The sequence below is a fragment of the Nyctibius grandis genome, chromosome 15 (assembly GCF_013368605.1).
Source record: "Nyctibius grandis isolate bNycGra1 chromosome 15, bNycGra1.pri, whole genome shotgun sequence".
NCBI classification, from domain to species: domain Eukaryota; kingdom Metazoa; phylum Chordata; class Aves; order Nyctibiiformes; family Nyctibiidae; genus Nyctibius; species Nyctibius grandis.
In genome coordinates, this window is record NC_090672.1 from 1,451,379 (window position 1) to 1,479,018 (window position 27,640).

Consider the following 27,640-nt stretch of genomic DNA (forward strand, 5'->3'; position numbering starts at 1 on the left):
TAGACGGGAGGTGAGTATTCTCTGAATTGATGCACTGTGGTCCCTCAACCCTGTGTGAAACCCCGTCTGCTGGTTGAGCTGTTCCTCAGTTATCCACAGGGCTAGGACAGACAGCTCATGTCATGGTTCTGCTCTGAGCATGGATATAGAAATGACAACATTGGGTTTTATGGTTGTTGGGTCTTCCAGCCTATGCCTAGACTAACAAGGAAAATGGACCAGCAATTGTTTTCTGGCTCTGGTAACACCTGAATCTGTACGGTGAAACTCCATTCACCTCCTGAACTAGAGAGACCTCATATATTGTTTACTGTGGGCAGTCCCTAATGTATCTTACCCTGTGGGCTATGTCCAGGCATTTTCTGAGAACAGATGATTTCACCAAAGTCAGATGTGATCCAGCAAGAAACTAGCAAACTGTGTGGCTCATGTTGAGCTCATGTCTGGACCTCTTCTGTAGCCAAAGATTCAAGAGCAGATCAGCAGGCAAGAAAAAAAGTGTGTGTCTTCTCACTGTATAGGTATGCTGGAGTCTGAGACAGGCAGATAGAAACTCCTTCTCCCCATAGTCTGAGACAACCTTACTTTGGACCAGCTTTCTAGATGCATGAGCGTGGTTTTAGTCCTGAGCTAATACAATCTGCCCATCAGTAGGGCTTATTAGCTTAGGCAAAGCCTCTCACAAGGCATAATTATGCATCTTCTGTTCAGTGCCCAGTGCCAAAAGACCATGCTCGTGTTTCTTAGGCGTGCAGCAGAGCAGTTTGTATTTGCCTAGGAAAGGTCGTATGAATGTACCCAGAGTCAAGCTGGACTCTTCCTGAGCTTCACCACTATGAATAAAGCCAGTGGTCATGCCCTTATGCCCTTTATTTTCACGGTTGCCTTGGCCAAAACCAGCCCTTTTTAGAAGATGAGGCTGGTTCTCAGGCCACTGAGACTAGCTGAAGGTTGGGTGATTGGATTTCCCTGTGACCCCAGCGGTCTCTGCTGTGAAATTCTCCCATGCTCCAGCTCCTTCCATGCTGTGCCCTTCCTGGGGAGCCGTGTCCATGTTGCCTTGTGGCCTTGTGCCTTCTGCAGAACTGCAGTCCCTGACTAACCGTGCATGCATCTGACTCTCCACGGCAGCCTGTTCCCAAAGGCTAGATGCAGGCAGCTCTGGATCTCCTTTGCACAGATAAGCATTTCCCAAGTCTGATTTTCTTTGTGATATTTTCTGCAGCGCCTCTTCAAAGCTGAATGCAGATGTGTCCCATAGGATAAGTGAAGCTAGTTAATATACAGCAAGAATACACCTGGCCAACTTGGATTACTTCTTCATCCCAATCATTTCCCTCATCTTTTTCTGAAGAGGAAGAATTTTCATTATGTAGATATGAAAACGCTACTGAAAGGGCATTGTTTAATAAGTGTGATGTTGAATAATGAGCTCTAAATACTGAATTCAGCTTTTGAGGATGAGAACAGCAGTAGACAAAGTAGTATATTAACTCCATATTTATAATTTTGCAGAATGCAGATGATAAGATTGCGTGTGTGGCTTATGAGATAAAATACCAAATCATATATTTTACATTTAAGAAAACTGGATTTTTTTTTTGACAAAAGAACAGAAATCTCTCTTCCAACTTTCACTTTTTGTACTTTTTAGACACTGAAATTTTCCATTCTTGTGAAAGCTTCATTGTGACAATCTGCTGCCTATATTGTGCTCTTTGCACGTAAGCAAGGTCCTTTGATCGGGCTGGTCAGATATGAAAGGCTGGCAGCTCACAGCTTTCTGTGTACACTCAGAATTATTATTATGCCAGAAAATCATAGTCTTAATTAAATATCTTCCATTAACTCAGGTGTTCAGATGTACAGCCTTTTAGTGCATCTTTGATAGAAAACATTGATTATGACACTTCAATGTGCATTTATCTGCTCTCATCTAGAAGTTTCCTAAGGACATTCATCTGTCCTTACCAGCACTCAAGTCTCAGAGAAATGTTGCCAATGTCTCACAGAAATACTACTTGAGAATGTTCTACCTTTTTTTTCCCCTTTTATTTTTTAACCTGCTGGCTAACGATCTGATGTTTATCTGAAATACAGCAGAGATTTTGATCACATCAAATATTTAAAGATGTACTTTGTTAGTTTGATTGCAGAGTGGAAATTTAGTTTTTCTGGATGCCTCTACAGCAGTGTCCTTCGCTCTCAATCCAGCCATCACACAAAGCCTGCTGACAGCTGGTCATTTTGCATGTAAAAGTTCTTTCACCCTCTAAATGGAAGGAAATGGAAGCAATTGCTTCGTCAGAGATATCTTTTAGATAACAAATATATCTTTTTTAGACATCGTATATCTTTTAAAGTCCTATTGCTTTGCTTTTTAAAAAAAAAAAAGGAAAAAAAAACATTTACAGTGCACTCCTGAAAAGATGCCAGTGGACTGTGGACCCAGGGTTGACCACAGAGAGGTCTGATGGCTGCGCTCTGCTAGCAACTAAGGACGTGCAAGCAGTCATCCCGTTTTGGGCGTGATGTACTGTACCTAGATATGTAATATGCTTTTGGAAAGGCAATGAAGGCCAATGGCTTGGATTTGGCTCCTCTTTGTTAGTTCTTGCTTTTAAGCCCAGATTTGTTGTAAAGCACCTGTGGGAGCTCCTTGTTTCTGTGACGTGGTAAAGCTCATAAACGTTTCCTTTGCATGGCTGTGTTGGTTCACATGAACAGCTGTGAAGACTGCAGATTAAGTGCTCAGTTAAATTTCAACTAGGAGCAATCTCTGGAACCCTGAGGGTAACATCAAGGCTTTACCTGTGTTGAGGCTTTTTGTGGAGGCACTCATGGTCTGTGTATCATCCCCACCATATGACCACAGTGTGTCAGTGGACTACAGTATCGCCAGTACCTGAATAGGAGCATCCTTGTGCAATGAATATAGTCTGACAGAGCCATGGGGACACTTCACTCAGAGTTGGCCAAGCCTCTGCTGGAGTCTGGTTTGATCTTTAAGTATTGCATTTTAAGAAAGATGTGGACCTTCTGGAGATAGTGTAGAGGATAGCAGTGAGAAGTCTCAGGTATCTGAAAACATGACTGTGAGAAAAGATTGAGGAGAGGGAGAAGGGGAAGGATATGTCTGAGAGCCTCAAGAATGAGGGGACAGGAACCTACAATCTTCAAAAAGTCTTCTCTGAAAGAGAAAGAACAATCAGTTTTCTGTATCACTAATGGGTAGAACAAGGTGCACTTCAAAGTACTGTAAGAAAGATTCACACCAGGCATTTGGAAAACCTTTATGATAAGAGGATTGTGAAGGACTGGCACAGATTGCTTGCAGTTTCCGTTAATGAGGTTGTTCAGGCAGGTTATGTGACACACATATGAGGATTATGTCAGGGGCCTAAGTGCACTGAGGGTCTCTGCGGCTTCTTTACTCTGCTTGCCTGTTCTCAAGGCCAGCTCTGGTATGGTGCCAAACCAGGACAGCCACCATGAAACCTTGAATCAGACCATTGCTGTGAAAAGAGCTGTAAAAAGCCTCATCAAGGGATGGGTCCATACGTATGTGTATATATATATATGTGTATCAGGACACAGAACCATGGACCTTGAGAGCCTTCCAGGAGGTGACATCCTGGAACAGATGCTTCAGCTGAGCTCTTCCAGTCCATGAGACTTTTTTTCTCTTTAAGTTTTGCTGTGCATCGGTGCATGGTGATGGCCCGTCTGTGATTTGTAACAGCCGAATCCAGGGAACTTTTCAGAAATACCCAAGTACCACCTTTCAGCTGTCATCAGGGACCCATGGACAGCTTCTGGCTCTGGCTGTGTGTCCCTGATTTGCTGGAGAGCATCAAAGAGTGAAGAGGAAAGATGGAGAGTGTGGCTTGGCAGAAGAGCCTGACTTTGCAAGGCACATTCTCAAAACCACCTGAACAACATTTGCAGAAAATGCAGGAAAAATGCCAATATGAACCTAGCTGTGAAACATCTCAGGCAAAATTATGAAAATTTGGTGGGTGGTTATAAGCAACTAGAATACAAAGATTATGACTAAATCTCATTTCTGTTGCTAACCTTTCCTATCCAGTGAAATTGTCTGTAAGAACGTACTAGTAGGAAGGACTTGGGTGCTGAAGCCATTGCTTTCTGATTCATGATACAGATTTCACTTGGGAATTTTCCAAGAAAAGGTAGCGAGATTCAACCCATCACTCCTCAGACCACTTCTGTCGTCCAACTGCAAGGTGTCTGCATTTTGTGATGCTCTAGGAAGGATGCTGCAGATAAACAGGAGGATGTTTTTCTGTAGTGTCATGTCATGGCACTACATACTTTTTAACCCCAGTATAATTTAGATGTGGGGAAAATGCAAGGAGGAGTTTGAACGAAGACAGGGGCGTACAGTGCAGTGAGCTTGTCAGTCAGCTTTTATGAAAGAAATAAAGAGGATTAAAATAACATTTTTATATTGAGAGGTGATTGAAATTTGGCAAACCCATCATGTCTTTATTTTTACCTTTGTTAGAGATTTTTTTAGGATTTGAATAATTCAGGTAGTGCAGCTAAACAGAAAATAACACCTTCAGTGAATGAATAATACAAACCAAACCCTAGTATGGGAAAGATGGCAAATAATCCATCATTTTCTACATTAATCCTTCTAGTTAACAGTAGTATTCAAATGGAGTAATTTATCTGCTTATATGTCTACTTCCTGAATGATCCAATCTATCAATTCAAGCCAGATACAGGTTTGACTTTACCAAGAGCTGTCTTTCTCCAGCTGTGGGGATGCTGATTTCCCTAATGAGATTTGGGCTGCCTGCAGAAAATGAAGGAAAAAAATTATGAATATTTGCAGAAACCTATATAAGCATAACTCGCAGTGCACATGGACAGTGTAAGACCTTTAGAATGTGTTTTGAAAATGCACGAGGTTGTTCCCAAGCATCAGGCATTCATACAGCTGCTCTGCTTTAACTCCATTGCAAAAGTTTACACATGAGCTGCTTCAAACTCTACGTGTGCAGACATACAACTGGGAAGCTGAGTCGTGGTGGGACTTTTCTACACCTCCCTGAGAACCTGCATCCCTGAGGTTGGTGAAGCACAGCTCCAACATGCGCAACCAAGCCATGGCGACAGCTGCACAGCTCAAATACTTTGAATTACTGGAGTGTTTCTAGATTTCGAGTCTAATCCTGGTGCTGGTATTGAAAACACTCCGTTGAAACTGGATAGTTTGCTGTATGCCTCGCCTGACATCTGGAAATTATTCCTCTTCAACTATTGTTAGCCTACGCTCTTCGCTTGCTAAAAGCCAGTCTTTCCCACAGTATGTGCACATCACTGCCTCGGCTGGGGACCACCCCTGCCCACTGAAACCCTTGCAGATCCTGCAAATGCCATTGCCAGGAGTCTCAGGGGCAGTGGCACAACTGCTGAGCACTGTGAACTTTTTATTTGTGGAGTCTGCTCGGCTTTAAAAACTGTGTAACGTAGTTCATAAAAACATATCTCCTTCAGTTTGCAAGTGAAATTGTGAGTAATCGTTAGGATTTAGTAATCTCACAGATTATTAAAACTGTGAAGTATTAAATATAATTTCTTTCCAGTGCTGTTAAGTCATGTGATTTTCATAGAGACATTTGATGTTGTGTTCCTTATAGACCTCATTTTTTAAAGTAGAGAGTTCTTTTTTTTAAAAAGCAAGATATATAAGGAGCGAAGACTGAAAGTATGAATCAGGTATAACCTGAAGACTCAAAAAGTAAGGATAGCTTTAAAAAAAACCTCACTTTTTTTTTTTATTATGACTTTATTATGTCTTTTTTGAAACCAGTCTCATGGCTGCTGGGGAACTTGGTAAACAGGTGTTAGAAGCTCACTCTGGCAGCACTGGTTTTACTTACACTGTATTGTTTTCCACACTATTTATGTCAGTGCAGGGCACAGTAATGAGGAGCCATTTTGACTTCCCTTGCCCTAGAGCTTTCTTGAGTCAGATGACTCTGGGGCAGGGTATTTTAAATTATGGAAATAGTTTAAAATACAAAACAGTCTTTTTTTAAAAAAGAATAATTTCCTCTAGAGCCCAGGGAAAGAAAACATGGAGATAATATCTTTTTGATTTAGATTATATAAAAACTTGTGAAGCAATGCCTAAACTTGGGGCCGGTTTTGCTCAGGTGGTGTCCTTAGAATAACTGCCTTTAGTGATAAGAGCAAGGGTTTTCTCTAATAAATTTACAAAACCTTGTTGTAGTGTATCTGGCATTAGGAGACAAATCGCATGCAGTAGCAATGACACCAGACCTTTGAAGTTGTTCTTTTCACTAAAGCCTCAGCCCATTCTTTGGAGGCAGCAAGCAGTGAGGAGAAACCAAGGCTATCATCTCCTCGTCATGCCCATCTGAGATGTCTCCCTGTCCCTCCGAGACACTGTCTCTTTGCAAAGGTCCCCTTTCCCTTCTGGCACTTTGACTCTCTGAAGGGCCAACTGTTAAGGACATCTTGTAAGCACACCAGCAGTTGCTCTGCACTGGCAACTAGGATTTCTTTCTCTAAGCCGATGGCTGATACATGTATTTCCTACAGCTGTGGAGGGAGAGAGAGTACTTTGCATTTATGAATGTGTGAAATTCACAGATCTGCTGACATATCAGCTCCACTTTAAAACTGGTTCTGAATTAGACAAGAAACCGTCAAAGAAAACCAAAGTGATAAAGCAAGTTGTCTGTGATTCAGTGAATGAAAAATCATTCTCTGAGAAAACAATGATCCTTGCCTTGACATGGTGTGAAGAGACCTGTTTTGCTGGCAAAGTCTTATCTTGAGATATGAACTCAAAATCCTCCTGTTTCCAGCCATCAGAGATGATTATAGTGTGGGATGCAAAGACAGAAACTGGAGTCCTCTAGCCCTTTTGATCACATTTTATTTTGATCAATGTTTTTTGTCTCTCACAATTTCCATGACAACTCTAATTGACAAATGTATTCTTCATTATGTTGACAAAAATAGCCACACTTCACAGGTTGATGTGTAGTACCCATCTGCTGTCCCAATGTACCCTCCTTACTTTTACTCCTGCTGCTTGGAAACAGTGACATGTTATTGTTAGTCTAAGTTTCTTGGAAAATTTCACAGCAGAGGTATTGAAAAGCAATTAATATTCACAGAAAGATTACGGATTGAGATAGCTTTCACTGCACCGGCTTTTAAATAGCAGCATCTCTTATTAATACCATCACGCCTAATAAATGCAATTAAAATTGTTGACTAATGAAAATTTTAGTGTTAATTTATATAACACAGAATTTATATTTGCAATTAGAGCTTTCTTGATTCTGCAACATGTTGTTCAGGGAGAGAGAGACTATCATCTCTGATTACATGTCTGTCATTTAGTATGAAGAAAGCAATTTTTCAGAGTCTCCCTTGTTAACATCAGCAAGAGACTTCTCAAAGCAGGAGCAGACAAAGTTCTGAAGTGGTATTTTAAGTAAGTCACTTCAAAAGTCAACAGAGTTACAATGTTTTGTATTAACACTTGCACTGATGAATCCACTGAATTCGACATTTGCCGTTGTGTTGTGTTCAACTATGAGAGATGCATCAAATGTATTTATTGCTGCAAGTACAAGGTTTTGGTAGATCAGAATATATGGCATTGTTCTTGTGAAGTTCAGTTGCTCATGTCCTGTGCTGCAGTTTCTAGTTTTCCATAGAAAGCAGGATATAGCACTGATTTTGGAGAAAATACTTCTGTCGCTGACATTTCTCCATTCTAGTGTTAAACCACACATCGAAACAACATCTCTTGAGTCATTACCTTGCTCACACTCTTCACAAAATTCTCAGGATCCTTAGGAGTTTGGCATGGAGGTGGTCAGCATCAAATTGAGTCAGTCCATGCTGTAGCTGTCAAGCACTCTGCTCTTATCTGTGCCTTTTGTGGAGATACTGATGAAATTGTGACTTTGGGCAAGGCTTGATTTGTGGAGGAGCATTTATAGTAATATCCACAAGTACTTCTTTGCCTACAGCTTTCGTTCTGGCCCTGCAGCACATGACCTGTGAGGAAAGGAGGAGGGATTTGCCCACCTACGAGATGACAGAGCCAAACCCTCCTTGTTATTGGCAGTGAATTTAATAAGAATCAACCGTGACAAGTTGCAGGCAGGGAGGTTCAGCTTGAAGATATTAAAAAAAAAAATAAATCTTCTTTGCCAGAAGGACAGAGCAGCTCTACAACGGGGCACCCAGAGAGGCTGAGATGTCAGCATTTTGGTAGACAAAGCCATGGCTGACCTGATCCAGGACTGGCTGTAGTCCTAGTCTGAGCACAAGGCTGGACTAGACACCTCCAGAGGTTTCTTCCGACCATTGCTTCTGTGATGCTGTGAGTGTATATTCAAGAAATGTCCTAGGTCAATGGCACCCACTGGGAACAGCTTTACAACCTCTTTCTCTCTGTCATCTACATGCATTTCCACTGCTAAAAATGTGAACTCATCTGTCATAAGGAGCCCCTTTTTCTGACTCCTTTCTTCCCCTTGTTCGCTGTCTGTGTTGAAGTTGAAGTACGGCTTCTAACTGAATTCAGACTATTAGAAAGACCAAAGTTTTACACTGCTCTCGCCTTCTCACTGAGAAGCCTTTCCAGAGGGAAAACATGGCTTTCCTGCAGTTTTTAGTGCAGAGTGGCCTTCAGTGTCTTCGGCCTCATTTGCAACAGCATCGTATCCAAGGCAATCTCTCAGCACTTCTGTCAGGGCATTTGCATGACTTTCAAAGCCCTTTGGCAAGCGCGTGTTTTTTCAGTTGATCTGAACAAGGTGTGACACCAGCATTTTTCAAGGAGCTTTCTCAGTTGCTTTCCGTAGCAGAGCTGTATGGGATGTGAGCTGGAGCATTAATGGTGCAGAACACCTCTGCCCATCAAGAAGCTTCTGCTTTGCTCTCAGTGTGTCCTTCTGTTTCTATAGAAAATAGCTCATTCACTGTCTTTTATACTTCACTTGTCTTTTCCACTTCATGTTCAACTTCTCACAGCTTCAGATTATGCAAAACACTCTGAAGATGTTTGTTTCAGTGAGAATTTTGCTTGAAATCCAGAAGAACCTTACAAGCTCTGCAATACATTTTGCCACCACTTGTATGAAAGATAATTTGGATTTTTTACTTCTCTACCTAACATTTATAGTTGCCACTTTCTAGCTACAAAATCTAGCTACATTTTCATTGTAATTATCATTTATTTACTGCCTTGCTCAGCTGTTCTTTGGGGCATTCTTCAGCTACCTGTTTCTGCTACAGTCTTGTAGCACCAAGAAGTTAACCTTTGTGTGCGTTTGGCAAGTATAAATTGGAGTGATTTGATTTTTACAATGGTATGCATGCTTGTACAAGGAAAGCACCCACCCATTTACAGTTTACACTGTGTTTATTGAGATTTGTGTCTCCGTGGTCACCACAACTGATTGGTGAAGTCTCAGTGTTGTGGTTTCACAGAGTGTGTGCACCAGACTATGCAGATAGAGAGGTATATGCACGGGGGAACAGGGAGAGAAAAATAACTGCCTGTGTATAAAGATGAAAATTAATATTCCAACTGTGAAATCCCTTAAAAAAAACAGTTTTGGTGAACGTGGCACGCCTGAGTCTCTGTTTAGCTTTGGATACTGAACACCCTGGATACAAAAGCACATTTTTCCGTCAGTTGTTGTGATTTTTGCTGCACAATTCTTTTTGTGTCTGTTGGAGCAGTAAGGAGGCTGCAAACTTGCAGCTCATGGAAATGCCAGCAATGTGCTGTCCTGTCAGACATGGGCTCAAAATTCCCAGCTCCCATCCAAATGAGGCATAACTGACAGTATGGATAACTGACAGTAGCAAGTGCCTGTCACCTGAGATTTTTCAGTTCTGGTTTCAAAATAGGAGAGTGGTTTTCTTCTTGCTTTGGGTTATGGAGAACTGCATTGTGGATGATACCAAATTCTTTCATCCTTTCCTGTATTGCCACTTCCAAACTCTGATGTTTCAGCAATTGGGCGGCAGGGGAGAAGACCTGGATGCCGTGTGTGGCTTCATTGGCTGGAGAAGGGCACTGCAGTGATGTGGGTGAGAGCATCAGGGAAGGCTGTGTTAGGTGCAGCATGATTTTAGAGCTGATGTTCTGTGGGCAGCCGTGAGAGACGTTTTGGTTCAGGAGACCTTCCACAAGTATGAAATTGTCCTCAGTCATACTTCCCTGTGGCTTTGCAAATGGGCTGTCTTGGTTCCTGTGACAATGTGCTGACAGCAGAGTTGGGAAAAGGAGAATAGACAAAGTCTGATGCTGGTGGTTTTCTGGCTGTGGTTCCCAGGGTCCAGCTGTGACCCTTCAGGTGGAGTAAACTGAGCAGTCAGTAGTGTTAGAAAAATGGTTCAGAGGCAAGTAAGATTGTTCTTCTGAAGACCTTCCTTGGATTTTTCCAGGCTCTCTCATCCATGGAGGAATTCAGAAACCTGGATCGGGATATTGAGGGCTCTGCAAAACGGTGGAAGAAATTTGTTGAATCTGAGTGTCCTGAAAAGGAGAAGTTCCCTCAGGAATGGAAGAACAAGTCAGCTCTGCAGCGCCTGTGCATAATGAGAGCCATCCGACCCGATCGCATGACCTACGCTGTCAGGTAGCAACACTTCTTTCCTATCTCTCTAATGCTCTTGCTTAGCAGGCAACTTTGGGTCTGTGTTTCCTAGGGAACAGGAGTAATTCAGGAATATGTTTAGATTTATTTATTATAGAATGTGAGTTCTGCAAAATGGTTTCCTATAAAGGAGTCTGCTGAATGAATCATCTCTGAACTCTGCAAGACAGTCAACACATTTCATTTAACTGGAATTTCTGACTTAGGGAGATCTAACCCCAATATCACCAGTAGTGATGGATCAGGAAAACTAGCACTGGGTGGGGAGCAGACGTGCCAAGTCAGAAATGAGCATCATCATACAGGTGTTATACATCTGCTAGAGTCTTTTAATGATCAATACAACTTCTACAGTATGTTAAGATCAATTTTAGTTACTAGATCCTTTATGACTGTTCCTTAGGCACAAGAATGAAGTGTAGAAGTAAAGGAAAGTCTTATAGAGGTTTTCTCTTTTTTTTTTTTTTTCTGTAAAATGCAAAATTTATGTGATGCTAGTTCTGAAAGTTGTAGTTGTAAATTATGTAGTGAAGGTAACCAGGTGAGTCTAAACTTTATGAAGGTATGCAAAAGCAATATACTTGTTCCAGGAGAAACTAAAGGTCTTTCACTCCATTAGGACTTGTTTTTTCCTTCTCTGTCCTGGTAGTCTATGATTTGAGATTTCTGCAATGTCTCTCACGTTACTGCCTCTCAAATAGTTTATATTGGTCCACCATCTGGCATGTGCGTGTATATGGGTGCATATAGCAGATCGTATTAGTGTATGAACTAGATTTCATAAAATTCACAGAAAAAGGCAGACAAGACTGAGTGAAGTCTCCCTATGGTCAATGTTACTATGTTTTATTAAATTAAGTACTATAATATATCATAATCATACCATTCTAAACCATCTTCTTTTTCATTTCTTACTCTTTTAGGGCTGGATTCTCCATGTGTTCTCTCAGCTGAAAAGTTTGTTTTTCCTCTTGTTGTTTAGTTTGAGTAAAATAAGCTCTTGTCTTTCTGAACTTTTAAGTGCATATTTCATTTAAGCAAGTTTAATTCATTTCTTTCAGTCAAAATGGTGGTACTCACATAGCTCAAAAATAACTAGAACATAAAGCTTCAACACCTTTCATATTTCTCTTTTATGAAAAGGTAAGAGAATCCAAGTTCAAAAGCTCGGCTGGCTATTTTTAGCGTCTGGGCATGTCAAGCTTTTCTGTTTGCACAAGAGTATTTAAATTTTTTTGTTTTGTTTTGTTTCTTATCTAGAAGTAGGTTAGAACGTAAACACGTGCAAAGAGTAACAGTTCACAGCGCCTTCCCCAAGACTTTGTAGATGTTTGTGACTAAAATTCTTCTTAAAATATAGGATAGTCAGACATTAGGCCCAAAAGGCTTAAGAAGAGCTTTTATTTAGGGAAATCTCAAACCCCAGAAGCAAATGTGAAATTATTAGTGGTAACAATGACAGTCAAAATCTATTTGACTTCCTGGTTCCTCCTTGACAGTAAAGCTTTCTTCAGCCAGCAATCTGGCCAAGACAGATTCTGTTCCCTTAGTGAAGAAATTTGCTATTCCTGAAAGATCCAAATCTCCGGAAAATATATGAGTCTGTTCATCTGTCCTTCCCATGTCAGTCAATGAAGTCTAATACTCTGATGTAGGAAGGAAAAGTGGTCTTTGGATTGAGCTTAATACAGTCAGCATTCCTGATAGCCACCACACAGAAGGCTAATGGTCATCTGGTGTCTCGTTTTCCTGAGCACTGTCAAAGTTGTGTTGTGTCTGTGACCCTTTAAAAAGTAGGGGATCTTGTAGAGCAGTGGGGAGCGGCATACTCTGACCACGGGGACTTCAGCCTCAACATCCCTACTTCAGCCAGTATTGTTTCAAGATCGTGTAAGTGTTAACAAATCCGTTGAGTTTTAGATACTTGCAATGTCATTGGATCCCACAAGTTGTTTTGCAGTTCTCAACTTGCAGATCTCTTCCTTCTGTATATCAGTTAAATCTGCTAACACTAAATACCCTACTGACGATCAATGGACATCGCTACTAGTCCTAACCATCCTGTCTCTCTGAGAGTCTTGACAAGTATATGAGTGCATTTTAGGAGCCAAAGAGTAACTTGGTAGCCTAAACACAGGTGACTGGGGGTATTTTAGATGCCCTAGAATATCCCTGCCTCATTTCCAGGTGCTTTCAGAAAGGTGCAAGACCCTTTATGTCCCATGTCATATGTGCCAGTTCCATGCAGATGGCACAGGAAGTTCTTTGGTATCTAAAATGATCCACCCCTCTACAGGCTTCTTGCATTTCCCTGTCTTGGAAGTTAGGTTTTTCAGCCACTCTTCATAGCAGATTCCTGGGGATGTTTGCACAGGCTGTTTTATTCCCTAGGCCTAAGGAGCCGTCAGGAGAAACCACTCTTACCCTGCCTCACTCATTAGAGCTTAGATGGGGGCGGTGCTCTATTGTCCATCCTCAAGAACCATAATTTCCTCAAGAGGGATTTTCCACTGTAAATAACTACTTCATCCTTCAATCTTATTGAAGAACATCAGCAAGGAGCTTCTTGCAACACCTTGTGCTGCCATGCATCCACATCCATGATGAAGTCAGATCAGTCCAGCAGCTACTAGCAAAGTATAACTTGGTCATGGTGAAGTCCTTCCAAAAGCACTGGTACTTCTGCCTTGAGGGATAGATCTTTGAAACAATGCGGAAGGACTAAGGACTCTGGTAGCTGGCACCTCCAGCCATGGTTATGACACTTATGTGGACTCTTCAGATAGATAAAGGATCTTAGGCAGCTGTGGCTTCATATAACCTAAAAAAGCTGTAAGCCAGTCATTTGTCTTGCAGGGTATTTTTGCTTTTTGTTGTGGCACCATTTCTCAAGTTGTGCTGCTTATACTGTGAACCATTGCTATGAATACCTTGTTTGAAAGACACCAAGTGCAGGCACTCTTCCAGTCCTGTCTCTGAGGGCAGACCTTCCTTTCCTGCACGTGTGCTCCATTTCAAAGTCTCCAAGTCACATTAGTTGTGTTTCTGAATCTCCAAGGCATCTTTTCACAGAGCTGAGACTTGATGTAAAACAAGAATGTTGTGACCTCGTATCTGATGGACATTTCTAAATTTTGTGGACTGAAGATTTCCAGCAGCTCTTTAGCAAATTGTGACCCAGAACAGAAAAATCTACTTGAAAGAGGTACCAAACAAAGTAGAAGCTTTTTCTTTTGCAATCCCTTAGGCATTTCTATCCGAACCACCTTTCACTAGTCCTTGAAGGAGACTCTCAGCTCTCAGAAAGAGTTTGTCTGCCTTAATCTGGTATCATCTACCAGCTGAAAACTGGACCATGTTTTTCTTGCCTGTGGTACTGAGGTTTTCAAAAGGCCTGAATCATGCATCTACGCTGGAAGAGTAACTGCTCATTCCTGGGGTTTGAATATTACATTCCTACCTTTGGATCAATGTTCACTGTATCCTTTTTCTCTGAAGCAGTGATTCTGGAAGCTCACCCTGGGGAAATTCAGCCTGGACGTTCTCCATGCACTGTATTCTGTTCAGGCAGCTGCTGTGGAGCTGAATTTTTTTCTGTTCACTCAGCTGTATTTTTCCTTGTGACTCTCATACAGAGGCTAAGCTACACACACTAGATATTCTTAGAGCTCTTTCCTTTTATCTTTCCAGAACAAGGTAATTTTGTAAGTCATCTGGACTTTTTTTGACTTTTGGTGATAAATCTAAAGGAATGCTGTTTCCTCTCAAAAGCTGTATGGATTACAAAGTACGCAGCAGTTTCCTATACATTAACTTAACTATTTCATATCTCCTGACATACCTTTGTCAGAATCAAGCCAGTACTTGTATCGAACTTCTGAATGTAGCGTTGGGCTGGTAGGTCCCACTGTTTCCCCACTTCCTTTTGTTTGTCAGATATGGGTGTGCCATGTGTCATTTTATTCCTGTAAAAAGTGCAAACGTTGCTACTGAGTGATAACTCCAGAAGCCCAGCCTGCAGATCCTCTGTAAAATTTTTTCATGCCCATTTTTAAAATTTAGTTTCTAATTTGTTTGAATCAGCAAAATAAAAACTAATTAATTGATCATTTGCAGGGGAATCTGTCTTTTCTGAACAGTAGTAGACTGGCAAAACTTTTTTCTTTCTGGCAGAGATTTTGTAGAAGAAAAGCTTGGCAGTAAATATGTGGTAGGGAGACCCCTGGATTTTGCAACAACCTTTGAGGAATCAGGCCCTGCAACCCCAATGTTTTTTATCCTGTCCCCAGGAGTCGACCCGCTGAAGGATGTGGAGAAACAAGGTAAATAAATCATGTCTCTAGGCATACCACAGCATTGCTTTTTATCTTCTGCATAATTATCTTGGCATGACATTCTTGTTATTTTTTTTTTCCTCATCTCTTTGTAGATAATGGAGTAACCTGTTAAAAATAGATAATTGTGAGAGGATGGGATTGTTTTTTGTTTTCTTTTTTTTCTTTTTTTTTATTAAAGGTTTTTGGATTTTCATCCAAAGTTTAAATTAAACTTGTCTCTTTCCTGCGTTGCCTGGATTCCCAGTGTGGTTCACACTGCAACAATTTCTGAGTTGGTCTTGTACACAACCTATAATTTACGTCAGACATATCTAATATGCTGTCAGATAGCTAAAAATAAGCAACAGCTCCCTATAGCAATCTGCTGGTTAGTGGCAGAGTTTCCAGCTTTTAATTCCATCCTTCCTGAGCTGATTTTGGTGTAGATGGTCGGATGTAGTGCTGTCAACTGGTTTCAAAGCTGAAGGGGCTTCTCTAAGGTGCCTTATTTGAGAAGGCAGTGATTTCCATTGTGCGCCAACTGCTGCAGTCAGTGCCTGCTCTCTAAAGCTGTCAGTGTGCACAATTTGCTCTGGGTCTCGGCTCCACTGTGGAGGAATTACCATTTTCAGCCTGAACTTGGCAATTACAGCAGGTCTGGAAATGGGACCACTTCTGACTGTTGGACAGAGGTAACTGCGATCACTTCTTTTGAGACTGTTTCAGCGGAGGGCTCCGTCCCTCTGGAGCAAAGAGGTCAGATGCCTTTGGGTACTGCTTTAGGGCTGCTCCCGATTGCTGTTCTGCTCATCAGATGTCTTTTCTCCTTCTCCAGCAATGTGCTGCACTTATCTCCAAGACCATGACTTGTGGTCAAGCCCTGATGCTGACAGCAGTGTGGAGTACAGTATATTTAAACTGTATGAGTTACATATCAGACTACCATAGCAGAGCTGCTGGCTGGTTTTTAGCAGGCATGTCTCTAGACTAAACATCAGCAAGGCTGGCAGCCTCAGCAGAGAAACCAGTAACACTGAACTAAGCCATCATCCAGGCGAGTGGTGGAAGAATGCTGACCTGTGGATTTCTTTTCCTTTCTGTGATGCACCTTCTGGGTCATCCCAAAATGATGTTTGAGTCAGTCTTTACCCACATTCCCACAAGCAGCTTTCAGAGATGTTAAAGCCCAGTGCGGCCTGAGCCACAGGCCAGATTGCAGTTCTCAGTCATGGGGTGTTTCTGGGCTTTGCATTGTGGTTCGTGCTCTTTCTGCCCTGATACCAAGTCTTGTTGTGAATTGAAGGGGACTGCTCTGAGGAAGGTCCTATCATGTGCCTGGCTTCCCTTTGGATCCACGTCGGTGATCCTGTCTCTCACTGTGTTATTTTCTTGTCTGGGAAATGAAGCACTAAAATCCAACCATGAATGGTTTAATTGAAATTGTAAAGATGAGTATAGTTGAGCACCCGGGGTTAGTCAGCCAGAAAAGTTACAGCAAGTAAAAGTGAAAAAAATCTAGTCGAATAAAACCATTGCTTCAGTGCGGCTGCACTGGCCTTGAAGCCTGCCTTGCTGGGGTTTGGGTTGAATTCATTATTCAATATTTTTTCTGCCCTTCATTACGTTTTATTAAAGTGCAAGTCTGGCTAGATAATTCTTAATGGAAGATAGCTTCCTCCAGATGCTGCCCACTCATGGGACTTTTTCTTGGCAACATGGGGAGGACCCTGCAGCAAACACTGCTGGGCTCAGAAAGCTTCCCCACCTCCCTGGGGCAGCCTGCCTGTGCTGTTCTCTCTCTTCTCCAAGCCAGCAAAGAAGGAGGAAGGCTTGGCATCACCTTTGGTGAGGAAGCAACTGCAGACTCACTGTGTATCCCGCTGCAGTCCTGTTCCTGTCTGTGAAGTGGAAATAACAGATTATATTAATTTTATTATTAATCTTCTGGTTTGATGTAGTGCCCTGCCTTCTGTAAATTTGCCCCATCCCTTCTTGAGAGGGTGGGTCTGGAAGGCAGAGGAGGACATTAGCGGCTCTCAAAGTTGGCAGCCACTAGAGACAGTGAGAAAGAAAACTGGAAACTCTCAAATATGGGCACAGCTCTATCCCAGGGGGTTGCTGTAGTAAGGCTAAGTAGAGAGCTCGAGCAACTGAGAGAGTTTGGATGTTTGTTTTACTCATGGCCATCTGTTTCCAATCTTATACCAAGAGCTGAATCCTAAGTATTGCAGCAAAAATCTTTTCCTTGTTTTACTATAAAACTTGCCTGCTTTTAGCAGAAATCAGGAATTAAGGGCACACCATCTGCATGAAAGCAAATCTGTGTGCAAAAATAAGTGTAGGCAATCCCAAGGGATCAGCAGGTGGGGACATGTGTACTGACTCCCCGGCTGAGCTGAATGTGTCCTACTGTGATGTGTGGAGCTGTCCTACTGTGATGTGTGGAGCCAGTGTGGGTTTTTGTTGGGCTGCTTCCCTCCAGCAGCAGAAATTGGTACACATCTTCTGAGGAGCACAAAGCAGAGATATCTTGCTCCAGGCAGTTGCTTCTCCTGTGAGATGAGGAGCAACAGATGTCCTCCATCTTTGGATGGCAGTCAGATTCAGAAAACTAAACAGGAGATCTTTAGCTGTGATCACTTAAAGGATATGAGGCACTGAGATGCTACAGAGAAATCAGGGGAGTCCAAAGGAGTATCACAGACTAAATGAAGAAACACTAAATAGCTGCCATCATTCCTCCAGAGCAGGGTAGTAAAAGACATGGGTTTTGGGGTTCCCAGCCTGCCCTGTGCAGAGGGGGATGTAGAATGGACTGTAGGAGGTGGTCTGTAGTGGCTCCTGGAGCACCCCTTCCCATGGGCTCTGCTGCAGTCTACTGACTGTGGCCTTCCCACATGCATTGTGGTGCACCCAGAGGTAACTCCACCCCTGTCAAAGCCCATGATGATCCATGAGAAATCTGGAGGGCTGACTGATCTCTAGATCCAAGAAACCCGGGAGGCCTTGGTTGAGGCCACAGGAAGCTCACACAGATTTCATTTCAGCTGCCTTCTCAAAACTGAACGGGTTCCTAACCTTACTGCTGGTTCAAGCAGGCATTGCAGGGTGCATTTCACCACCGGTGTCTTGTTCAAAGCCTATTTAATCAGTAGCAAATTATTTTAATTTCCTATCACTGTAAAATACATTTTTACACAAGATTGCAGGGGAATAATGTTCTTTAAACAAGAGGCACTTTGTAATAATGTACCTTTGTGTTGATGCTGCTCTGTAATTAAAAGTAGTTTGGAGGAAGCCACTGCTGTGTTCAGTGCTTTGGCAGGGAGTGTGTGAGAGACAAGATAACTATTATAAGAAGTGCGATAGCTCTTCTGTGAGGGTTTTTGATAAAACTGAACTCTGCCTTGCTGCTGCTGGGTGAGCTCAGCTGTGCTGCACGCTGTTACAGGTAAAAGTGCTGAACATCACTTTTTTTTCTCTTTTAGGGAAGAAACTTGGTTATACATTTAACAACAGGAATTTCCACAATGTTTCCCTTGGACAAGGTCAAGAGGTAGTTGCTGAACAAGCTCTAGATCTGGCTGCGAAGGAGGGTCACTGGGTCATCCTTCAGGTACGGGGTCTTCGGAAACAGTCCTGCCATTCTCCTAGGTTGCCTGATGCTGAGCACCTTAGTGAGGGCAATCTGTTGTTCTTATCTGGCAGGATAAGGTGTCATCTGTGTCATCACCTGACAAGGAGTCATCTGTGCTTCCAAAGCAGTCACCTTCTGTTTCTTGCTGCTATCTATTGCTTTTATTGGGTATTGTCATTTCAGTTTTCTTGCTCTTTGAGCCTTCTGTAGAGTGTCTAGTTTTAGGGAGTCCTCTGAGGGAAGGTTGTGCTACACTTTCCCGTGCTTTTATTTGCTTCATGAATAAATAAAGAGCTTTGTTCTTAAGAGCTGTTAGACTAGTTCTCTTACTACCGCTCAAAACCTATCATGTATTTAAGTGAGCAATGAGAACGTGCACACCGCCGTAGGAAAGGCAGAGGCTCTCTGCAGTGGTGCCGATTCCTTTATGCATCCCAAAACAGGTAAATGTTTCAAGCTCTTATCACAACTCAGCAAAATGTTTCAGAGCCTTTTAGGGTGTGAAGGGAGCTCTGTCTTTGTCAAGTGCTCTCTGGAGCCACTTATTCAGTGAGTGCTTGGGTTTGTTAATATGCAGAGTCAGTGATGCCAGCTCTCATTGCAGGTCTTGGGGACCTCTTTGATTTCCTTGATGTGGATTTTATGAACGTTTATTATCATTGAATTGTTTGGATAAGAATTAGATTGAGACAAAGCTTTGAGTCCTGATCTGAGCCTACAGCCTGATTTTGGATTTAAACTAAATGTCATTGATATTTAAATCTTCATTTTTGCTTTTTTTTTGCAAGCTGCCTCTAAGGTAGACAATGCTGAGCTTTACAAGAGCTTTTAACACAGGTGGCTGCAATACTGGCATCTGCCTTTGAGATGATGGAGAAGAAAATATGCAGCTTTTTGAGACATATTCCATTCAGTAATGCAAAGTGAAGGGTTCTTTTCTACAATGATGGTTAGATTCCGTAAAGGATCTGTTAGCCATGTCAGCTTCCATGTCTGTTGCTTCATTGCTAGCAGATGAGTACTGTGGGTCTGAAGTATTTTTATTTCATCCATTCACATCTTCTCTGGTGGTCAGAGCAATCAGTAAGAGGTCTCGGCACACATTGAAGGTTAAATCAGAAGAGCTGCACAAATTAGATTTATATGAAAAAATTATTTTGATGGTTGGACTAAATGGTTTTCTAGCAACGCCTGCCAAATGTGACTATCTCTAGTGACACAGAGCAGACAGGTTCCCCTGTGAGCTTAGAGAGGAGCTTAATTCAGCTGGCCGATAGCAGGTTTTGATGCAAACTGCATGGGGCAAACTCAGCAGTCACAGCAGTGGCCATTAGGGCAGGCTGCCTGGTGCCAGTGTTGGGTCTCCTCAGGGTCAGTCAGTCATCCGGGATTTCTCTGGTGTAGTCACAGAACTGATGAAACTTTGTACATGTAAATATTCTAGTTCTGTGTTGTGCTTGGCTTGGAATAAAGCAATATAGGCAAGACTGATTCAACATAGAGATCAAAGCTCTTTCTTCCTTCGTTTTTATAGTCATAGACCTTCTGAGCAACCCAGGCAGTGAGGGCCCCACTAGGAGCTGGAGTTGTGCCTTGGTGGCACTTCACTCTTGGGAGAGACTTGGAAACATCCAGCAAGTGTTTGAGGCAGGCAGTACCATTTTGCTTCAGTTTCTGCATTTGGTGTCTTGGTTAGACATGTGGAGTGACAACAAAGCAATGGAACTTAATTGTCATCCAGACTGGCCAAGCTGCTCAGCTGCAGAACCTGTCTCTGTATCTGGCTTTGTGTTCCCATCTTCTTCCAAGGGCTGGAGCTTCATGTAGAATGAGAAAAAGGGAGAGCAGCCTGAAGGGCTAGACATGTGTCCCCTACATTGACAGACAAGACTTCTCTAGTCAAATAAAACTCTTCTGTGGTCAGCAGACATTCGTTTGAAATTAAATCACTCTCAGACAAACTATTTTTTACACGGTTGGATAAAAAAAACATCAGAAAACAGATTTCCTTTTCAAGAGTTTTCAAATGCTATATATTCCTTTTGCCCCAAGTAAACAAACTTTCTTCTTTTTTTTCAAGATGTGAGATGGAGTTACACTGGAGTATTTGGCTGATGGAAAGTAGCTCATTTCACAAAGGCTTGTGGTATCTCATTTGGAAGGGAATAACCAAGTCTGGCAGGGAATGAAAAGCACTCCCTGTCCTGTAGGTTCACATGGACACTTTTCTGAGAGGTGTATGGGCAAAGCACAGCATTGACGTTCTTACAAGGAGCGTCTCTAGCAGCTTAAGTTCAGAGACCTGGAGGTCCTGGGCATTGCACAAAAGGCACATTCAAGTAGAAGGAGATTTGTCAGTTGGGCTGAACATTTATTTAAAGCCTATTCTCTCTTTTGAGTTTCTCAGAAATATATGAGGGGTGTCCAGCAGCTGCAGCAGCGTGACTCCCCGATAGAAGCATGCTCTCTGCAGATCCCAACTAAATCATACTGCTGTGTGATGCCAGCATCTCAGCACTGCAGCAGCACCTCTTGGGGCTCTCCAGGGTTGAGGGCCATCACCTTTTGGGACTTCTGTTGGTTCCTCTGTGTTGCCCACCTCCCGAGCTGTCTCTTCGGGGCTGGATTGATGGAGAAGTGCTCCAAACTAGGGCGTTATCCTAGGACAGGATGGAGGGGGAACACAGGGCTGTAGGAGCTTGATGTTGCACGCACACAAAGTTTCACACAGACACCAGGCACCACCTTCCTCTCCATAGCCCTCCATTCCATTGAAGGGGTAGCATTCATTGTTAAAGTGGAAGTAGAGCTAATTGCCAGTTTGTTACTCATGACAAGTTCTGTAGCCTTGGAGGTAGGAAGCAGCCAGGTACCACTGCTAGGAGATTGTCTGAGGCTGCAGCAGGGCTCTGCCCTCTGCAGCTGACATTGGATGGAAGCTTCCTATGATGAAGATCTTTCCACCTTGTGTAAAAACTCCCACGCATAGTTGAATGATCTCTCATCTCCCATTGTGCAGCTGTGTTGGAAGATGAATCCTGCTGCCAGCAGGCCCAGCAGACACGGATGTGCCATTCCAGTAACAGCATCTTCCCAAGTTCCTCATTGTGATTCCCTGGTCCCTTCCTGGAATGTTTTGGCTGAGTCTTGGTGCCAGCTCTCTTCCAAGGTTGAAAGACGTGCTGTCCTTGAGGGCTGGCTGTTTGAAACACCCACACAAATAAACTTTTCTTGAAAACAACATTTATTAAAAACAGGAGGAAAATCAGATCAAAGAGCGTCATGTGCTCAACTCAGAGGGCCAGATAATCTATATCCCAGAATATTAAAACTCTGGTAGAAGAGATTGCAAGTCCATTGCAAGTCTTTGTAATGAATCTGTCAAATCAGAGGGTGCCATCTGACTAGCAATTAACAGATTCTTTAGCGTTATTTAAAACAGTGGGAAATTATTGGAGCAAACAAATTAGTCTAAACTCAACAGTATGCAAAGTTCAGAACAAACTTTGAAGGACAAATAAGTAAAGAATTTTAGGTAAATGTCTCAAATGTAATAAGAGTTTGCTAAAGATGGATCATGTCTATTTGATACTTTGCACTGTGAAAGTAATTGAAGGTTTAGAGGAAATACATCAGCTCTAATTGATGTGGACTGTAGTAGAGCTGCAGAGATGGTGCCACACAGGAATGTATTAGGGAACATACAGAAGTTGAATGTTGCTAGCAGAACTCCTAAGGAACAGTCACAGGGTCAGTCTTGCTTAAGACATGACCCTGACTTAAAAAATGAGTATTTGTTAATGACTTTGCACTGACACATTATTAAGAGCGGTGTTGTTGATAGAGAATAAGATCAAAATGTGGTACAGGAAGACTGGAACAGCCTGTAGGTCTGGCGTTGCTGAAATGGGATTAAATTCAATAGAACAGTGCAAGGTGATGTACTCAGGACTAATGGCAAAGAGACAAAGATCTGCTTCAGGTAGGAGACATCCTTGCAATGACAACAGCAAGTATGAACTGGAAGTGGAAAGTTCTCTGGCTGTCTGAGCAGTGAAGGTCCAGCACGGCCTTCCCAGAGGTGTGGTGTCAAAGCCTTAACTGTTCTTACGAGGATGTTTAATAAACTTATGGGTGGGGTCTTGGCATGGATGTTATGTCTTATTTACTGTCTTTCCTGCTGACCTGATTTTGTAGGCACTTCACATCATAGTGTCTGCTGCTTTGACTGAATGAAAACAGGTAACACCAGCGTGGGAATTCGTGGGAGATTGTGCAAATGTTAGGCAAGGTGGGACCAGGATAAACACGATTTATATGATGTGCCTGTTGTAAACTGGGTTCCTGTGAATAGTTGCGGGCACTGCAAGAATGATTAATCTCATCTCCAGTCCTAGGTAGGAAAGGTCTCTGCTAGAGGATCTTCTGTTCTTCTCTCTGGGCATGCTATAGGAAGCAGAGATAGCCAACTGAGTCTATAAACATTTTGGCAGATGGAGTCTGGGGGAAAAACATCTCCTGCCTCGGGTATCCATGTGGAGAGCCTGTTTTCTCACGCATTCCTGTTTGCCTTGGTAGGGGTCAGATCCAACTGCACTGAGGGAAGCTTCAGCATCCGGCAGGGGGATTGGACTAGATGATCTTTCGAGGTCCCTTCCAATCCCTAATGTTCTGTGGTTCTGTGATCTCACATGCAGCATGGGGAACAAACATGAGGAATTACAGATCCATGTGCAGTTGTAGGACTACAGTCTCATTGGGATCCCAGAGATGTGCTGGGATAGCTCATGTGACTGAGTGCTACCATGCACGTAGAACTTGGGTCTTTGCCTGGGGATGGGTGACGAACTAGCTGAGAGCTTCTGGGTCAGGATTAGTTGGCAAATCAATCTGGCTGAGGTTCTGGTGGGTTTCTGCTACAGACCACCTGATCACGAAGAGAAAGTAGATGAGACTGCATTCAGACAACTGAAGGAAGCCTTACTTTCACAGGCCATGCTCCTCATGGTGGGGCTTCAACCACCCTCATATCTGCTGGTGGGATAACACAGCAGAGCACAGGCAATCCAGGAGGTTTCTGGAGTGCATTGATGACAAAGTCCTGGCACAGGTGATTCAGAAGCTGATGAGGGGAGGTTCTCTGCTGGACCTGATGTGCACAAACAAGGAAAACTGAGCGACAATGTGTAGGTCAGGAACAGGCTTGGCTGCACTGACCATGAGATGATGGAGTTTAGGATCCTGAGAGGAGAGCACAAAGCAAAAAAGAAGATCACAAGCCTGGACTTCAGGAGAGCAGACTTCGGCCATTTCAGGGATCTGCTTGGGAGAATCCTGTGGAATATGGTCCTGGAAATAAGAGGGGTCCAGGAGAGCTCATTGATATTCAGGGATCATCTCCTCTAAGCTCAAGAATGGTTCATCATCAGCATGAAGTCCAGCTGGAGGCCGTTCACTAGTGGTATACCCCAGGGGCTGGTACTGGGTCCTATACTGTTAAACACCTTAGTTAATCACACGGATGATGGGACAGAGTGCACTCTCAGCAAGTTTGCAGATAATGTAAAAGTACTGAGAAGTGATTGATAGACTAGGTGGGTGTCCTGCCATTCAGAGGGACATGGACAGGCTGGAGAATTGGTCTGGTAGGAACTTCGTTATATCCAATAAAAAGAGAAGTCAAGTCCTGCACCTGAGCAGGAATAATCCCATGCACCAGTGTACTCTGGGGACCAACTGCCTGGAAAGCAGCTTTGCGGGAAAAGGACTTGGGAGTCCCAATGCACAACGAGCTGAACGTGAGCCAACAGTGTGCCCTTGCAGCAAGGAGGTCACCAACGTCCTGGGCTGCATTAGAAGGAGCATTGCTGGCAGGTCAGGGATGTGGTCCTTCACTCTTCTCAGCTCTGGTGAGACACATCTGGCATGCTGGGTCTAGTGATGGGGGTTGTTCAGCCTCAAGAAAAGATGATTTGGAGATTTTATCAGTCATCAGCATTTGATGGTATGGCCTAAAGACTAGACTCTTCTCAGTGGTGTCTAGTGACAGGACAAGGGGTGATGGAGACAACTTGAAATACAGGAAATTCCATTTAAATGTAAGTACAGTCTTTTTTTTTTTTACTGTTCAGGTGGTCAAACACTGGAAGAAGTTGCCCAGAGAGTTTGTGGGGTCTCCATCCTTAAAGATATCCAAAACCCCACTGAGAATGGTGCTGAGCAACCTGCTCTTCCTGACCCTGCTTTGAGGAGAGGGTTAGGACTAGATGATCCCCAGAGGTTTCTCCAATCTCAGTGATTCTGTGATCTCTGCTTTCCCACTGCCAAGTTAGACATAGATATGGTTTCTGTGATGCGTGTAGTCTCCCTTAAGTAGGGAGGAAAGAGCTCTGCACATCAAGGAGCACTAAGCTATGAGCTAGCATAAACTGTGTCTTCTTGGTTTCCCTCTCTGGGCCTGCTTGAAAGCTTTTTGCCAAGACAGTGACCATCACAATCACCAAATGATGTTTATCAGCCTAATAGCAAAGAAACTGAGATTTGTTTACATGTTTACAGATGCACGTCTGAATGAACTGATGCGGGGAAAAGTTCAGACATTAAATATTTCCAATTTAATTGTAGTCTTCATCCATTAGCCAAAATGTCACTTCCCTTTCTTTGCAATCTATTTAATTCTTGAGCATCTTTCCATTTTCATAGGTTGTTGCTTCGCTGAGTCAGGTTCATGTACTAAATTGAATAACAGTGTGCTCCTAGAGCAAAACTGAGATTCAGACATTGGCAGAGCCCTTCTTATTGCATCGTAAATACAATGGAGCTTTTTTCTGTGTACTTCACAACTACTCCTAACTACAAGCAAAAGAGATATATTGTCCTGTATGAGATATATTGTGCGTTCAAGGCACACGTAAGCATTTGGCACTAAGCCTCTGCTTCAGTAAAGAAGAGACTAATTTTCCTCCCAGCCACAGTATCTTTTCATTCCTAGATATATATAAAAGGACAAATACCCACTCTACCTCCAGTTGTCCTTCACGATTTTTGAACAAATACTCTGATGGAGAAAGGTATTGAATTCCAGACAGCTGTTTTCCTTCCTGCCTCATGTCACAACAGCCGTTCCCAAGTTTTTCCAATTGCAGATCCACTTACAGACCAGCAAGTAACCCAAATATTGATCTCGGATGGAATTAAGTTTCTGTTGGGCTTTCAATACCTTTGTAACTACTGCAGTCCCAGTTTTGTTGTACATCTGCTCTGGAAACCTCTGTCTCAGGACATATTTTGGGTTAAAACACAAATGTAATGGAGTCCTCCTGAAAATAAAGTTTGTTTTCCTCCATTTCTTGAGATTAATCAAGCAACTGTCCTTTGTTGTGCATTTCATCTGCTCGTCACTACCTACTTTTACGTGTTTGTATCTTACGAAGTGAAATTTGATAAGATAAGCTCCAACATTGTCTTTAAAACTTTGGGGAATTCAGGTCAGTCCAGGTTTTCTGTAGTTCATGCTCGTTTGCTCTCTGGCCTGGCAAATCCCAGCAATTTCCCATACCACTAACGGCTGCATTTGGTCTGAGGTCCAGATCTCAGCTCTGGACTGTGGGGTTCAAGCAAAGGACGAAGCACTGGATTGGTTGGAGAAGAGATGAGGACAAACTCAAATGCCTTCCTAAGCCTTAAATTGTGTCAGATTCTGTATAAATACAAGTGGATCCACGTGATGCTGTTTTTCAGTTGTCATATTGGATCAAAAAAAAAAAAAAAGAGACCAGAAAGAGACCCAAGCTAGCCCTTGCCATTGCAGAAATGGTTTCAATGTACCTCTTCAGAAGAGGCAACATCCTGGCATCGTCTCTCCCCTGAATGCCCTCTCCTGTCTGACCATGGACTGCTGAGCCCAGCTGACCTTCTCTCTCTCCTGGGTCCTGCCAGCCTCTCGTTAGACCCTCATCATGCTCTATTCACTCATTCAGTCCCCATTTACTCTCTTCTTGTATTTGTCTTTGTACCTGAATTTTTCCTTCCTCTCTGCCATCATCCTGAGGCAATGTCTGTACTTGTCAGTTAAATAGTGCCAGGAGACGTTTGTGGGGCTGGACCTCAACTGTCTGTCCTGTCTCATTGTCAGCACATATTCTGCTCCTGGTATTGGATGAAGAAGTCTGTCTCTCTCCTTGACAGTTCAGGAGTAAGCATAGGCCAAGGATCATTACCAATAGACATCTTATATATTACCCATCATATTTTGGAGTGTAAAACAGGTCGAAAGTGTGGAAAGAAAAATTGTGAACAAATTAGCCCAGGAATAGTCCTAGGCACATTTCATTTACTATCATCAATATTAAGGCACGTCTGTGCTAAAAGAACATGCGAAATATATTGTACTTAATTCTAAAAATTGTCTTAAAAACAATCACATGCTTGCTGGTATCCTGGAAGCGCTGCAAAGATTTCAGACCAGCCCTCGTTGGGTGTTGTCTTCTGTTTCCTTTCTCCACTTGCCTCTGCCTTCTGTTTGCCTTGACCAGTGAAAGGGTCATAAAGCAGCCTATTTTGGTCAACTTCTAGCAGAAGAGGGTTAAGTTCTCATTTGGAGGAGGGACTGCAGCAGATGTGGGTATATACAAATCCTGAGAGCAGTGAAATTGCTGCAGCACAGCTTTAGTGTGGGGCCAGTGGTGGCCCAGCCAAGATCCTGAGTGCTAATAGAGATGTAAAGCCCCTTCTGACACTTGTACTGACTTGGCTCAGCGTAGCCAGTACCTATATAGCTAGACCAGTGCTGCTTCTGTGTTTGTACTGGTGAAATCACATCAGAAAGTGTGGAGGAGACACATCCACAAACAGAGGATAGAAACAGATATGTAGTTTTTAGTGCAGCAAAAGGCAGTGGTGCCATCATGTTCTTAATTGATTAGTGACTAAGGTGGTGAGCAGAGAAATGACACTGTTTGTAGATGACAGAGCTACTTAGTTTGGCCCAG

General features: G+C 42.8%; 1 protein-coding gene across 1 annotated transcript in view; it reads left to right on the forward strand.

The window, feature by feature from the left end:
* Positions 1–27,640, forward strand: part of DNAH9 (dynein axonemal heavy chain 9) — a 207,577-nt gene that overhangs the window by 150,329 nt on the left and 29,608 nt on the right. The window contains exons 60-62 of the mRNA XM_068413544.1: positions 10,486–10,679; positions 14,871–15,019; positions 18,502–18,629. Coding sequence (XP_068269645.1) covers positions 10,486–10,679; positions 14,871–15,019; positions 18,502–18,629 — 471 coding nt within the window. The remainder of the gene's footprint in view (positions 1–10,485; positions 10,680–14,870; positions 15,020–18,501; positions 18,630–27,640) is intronic.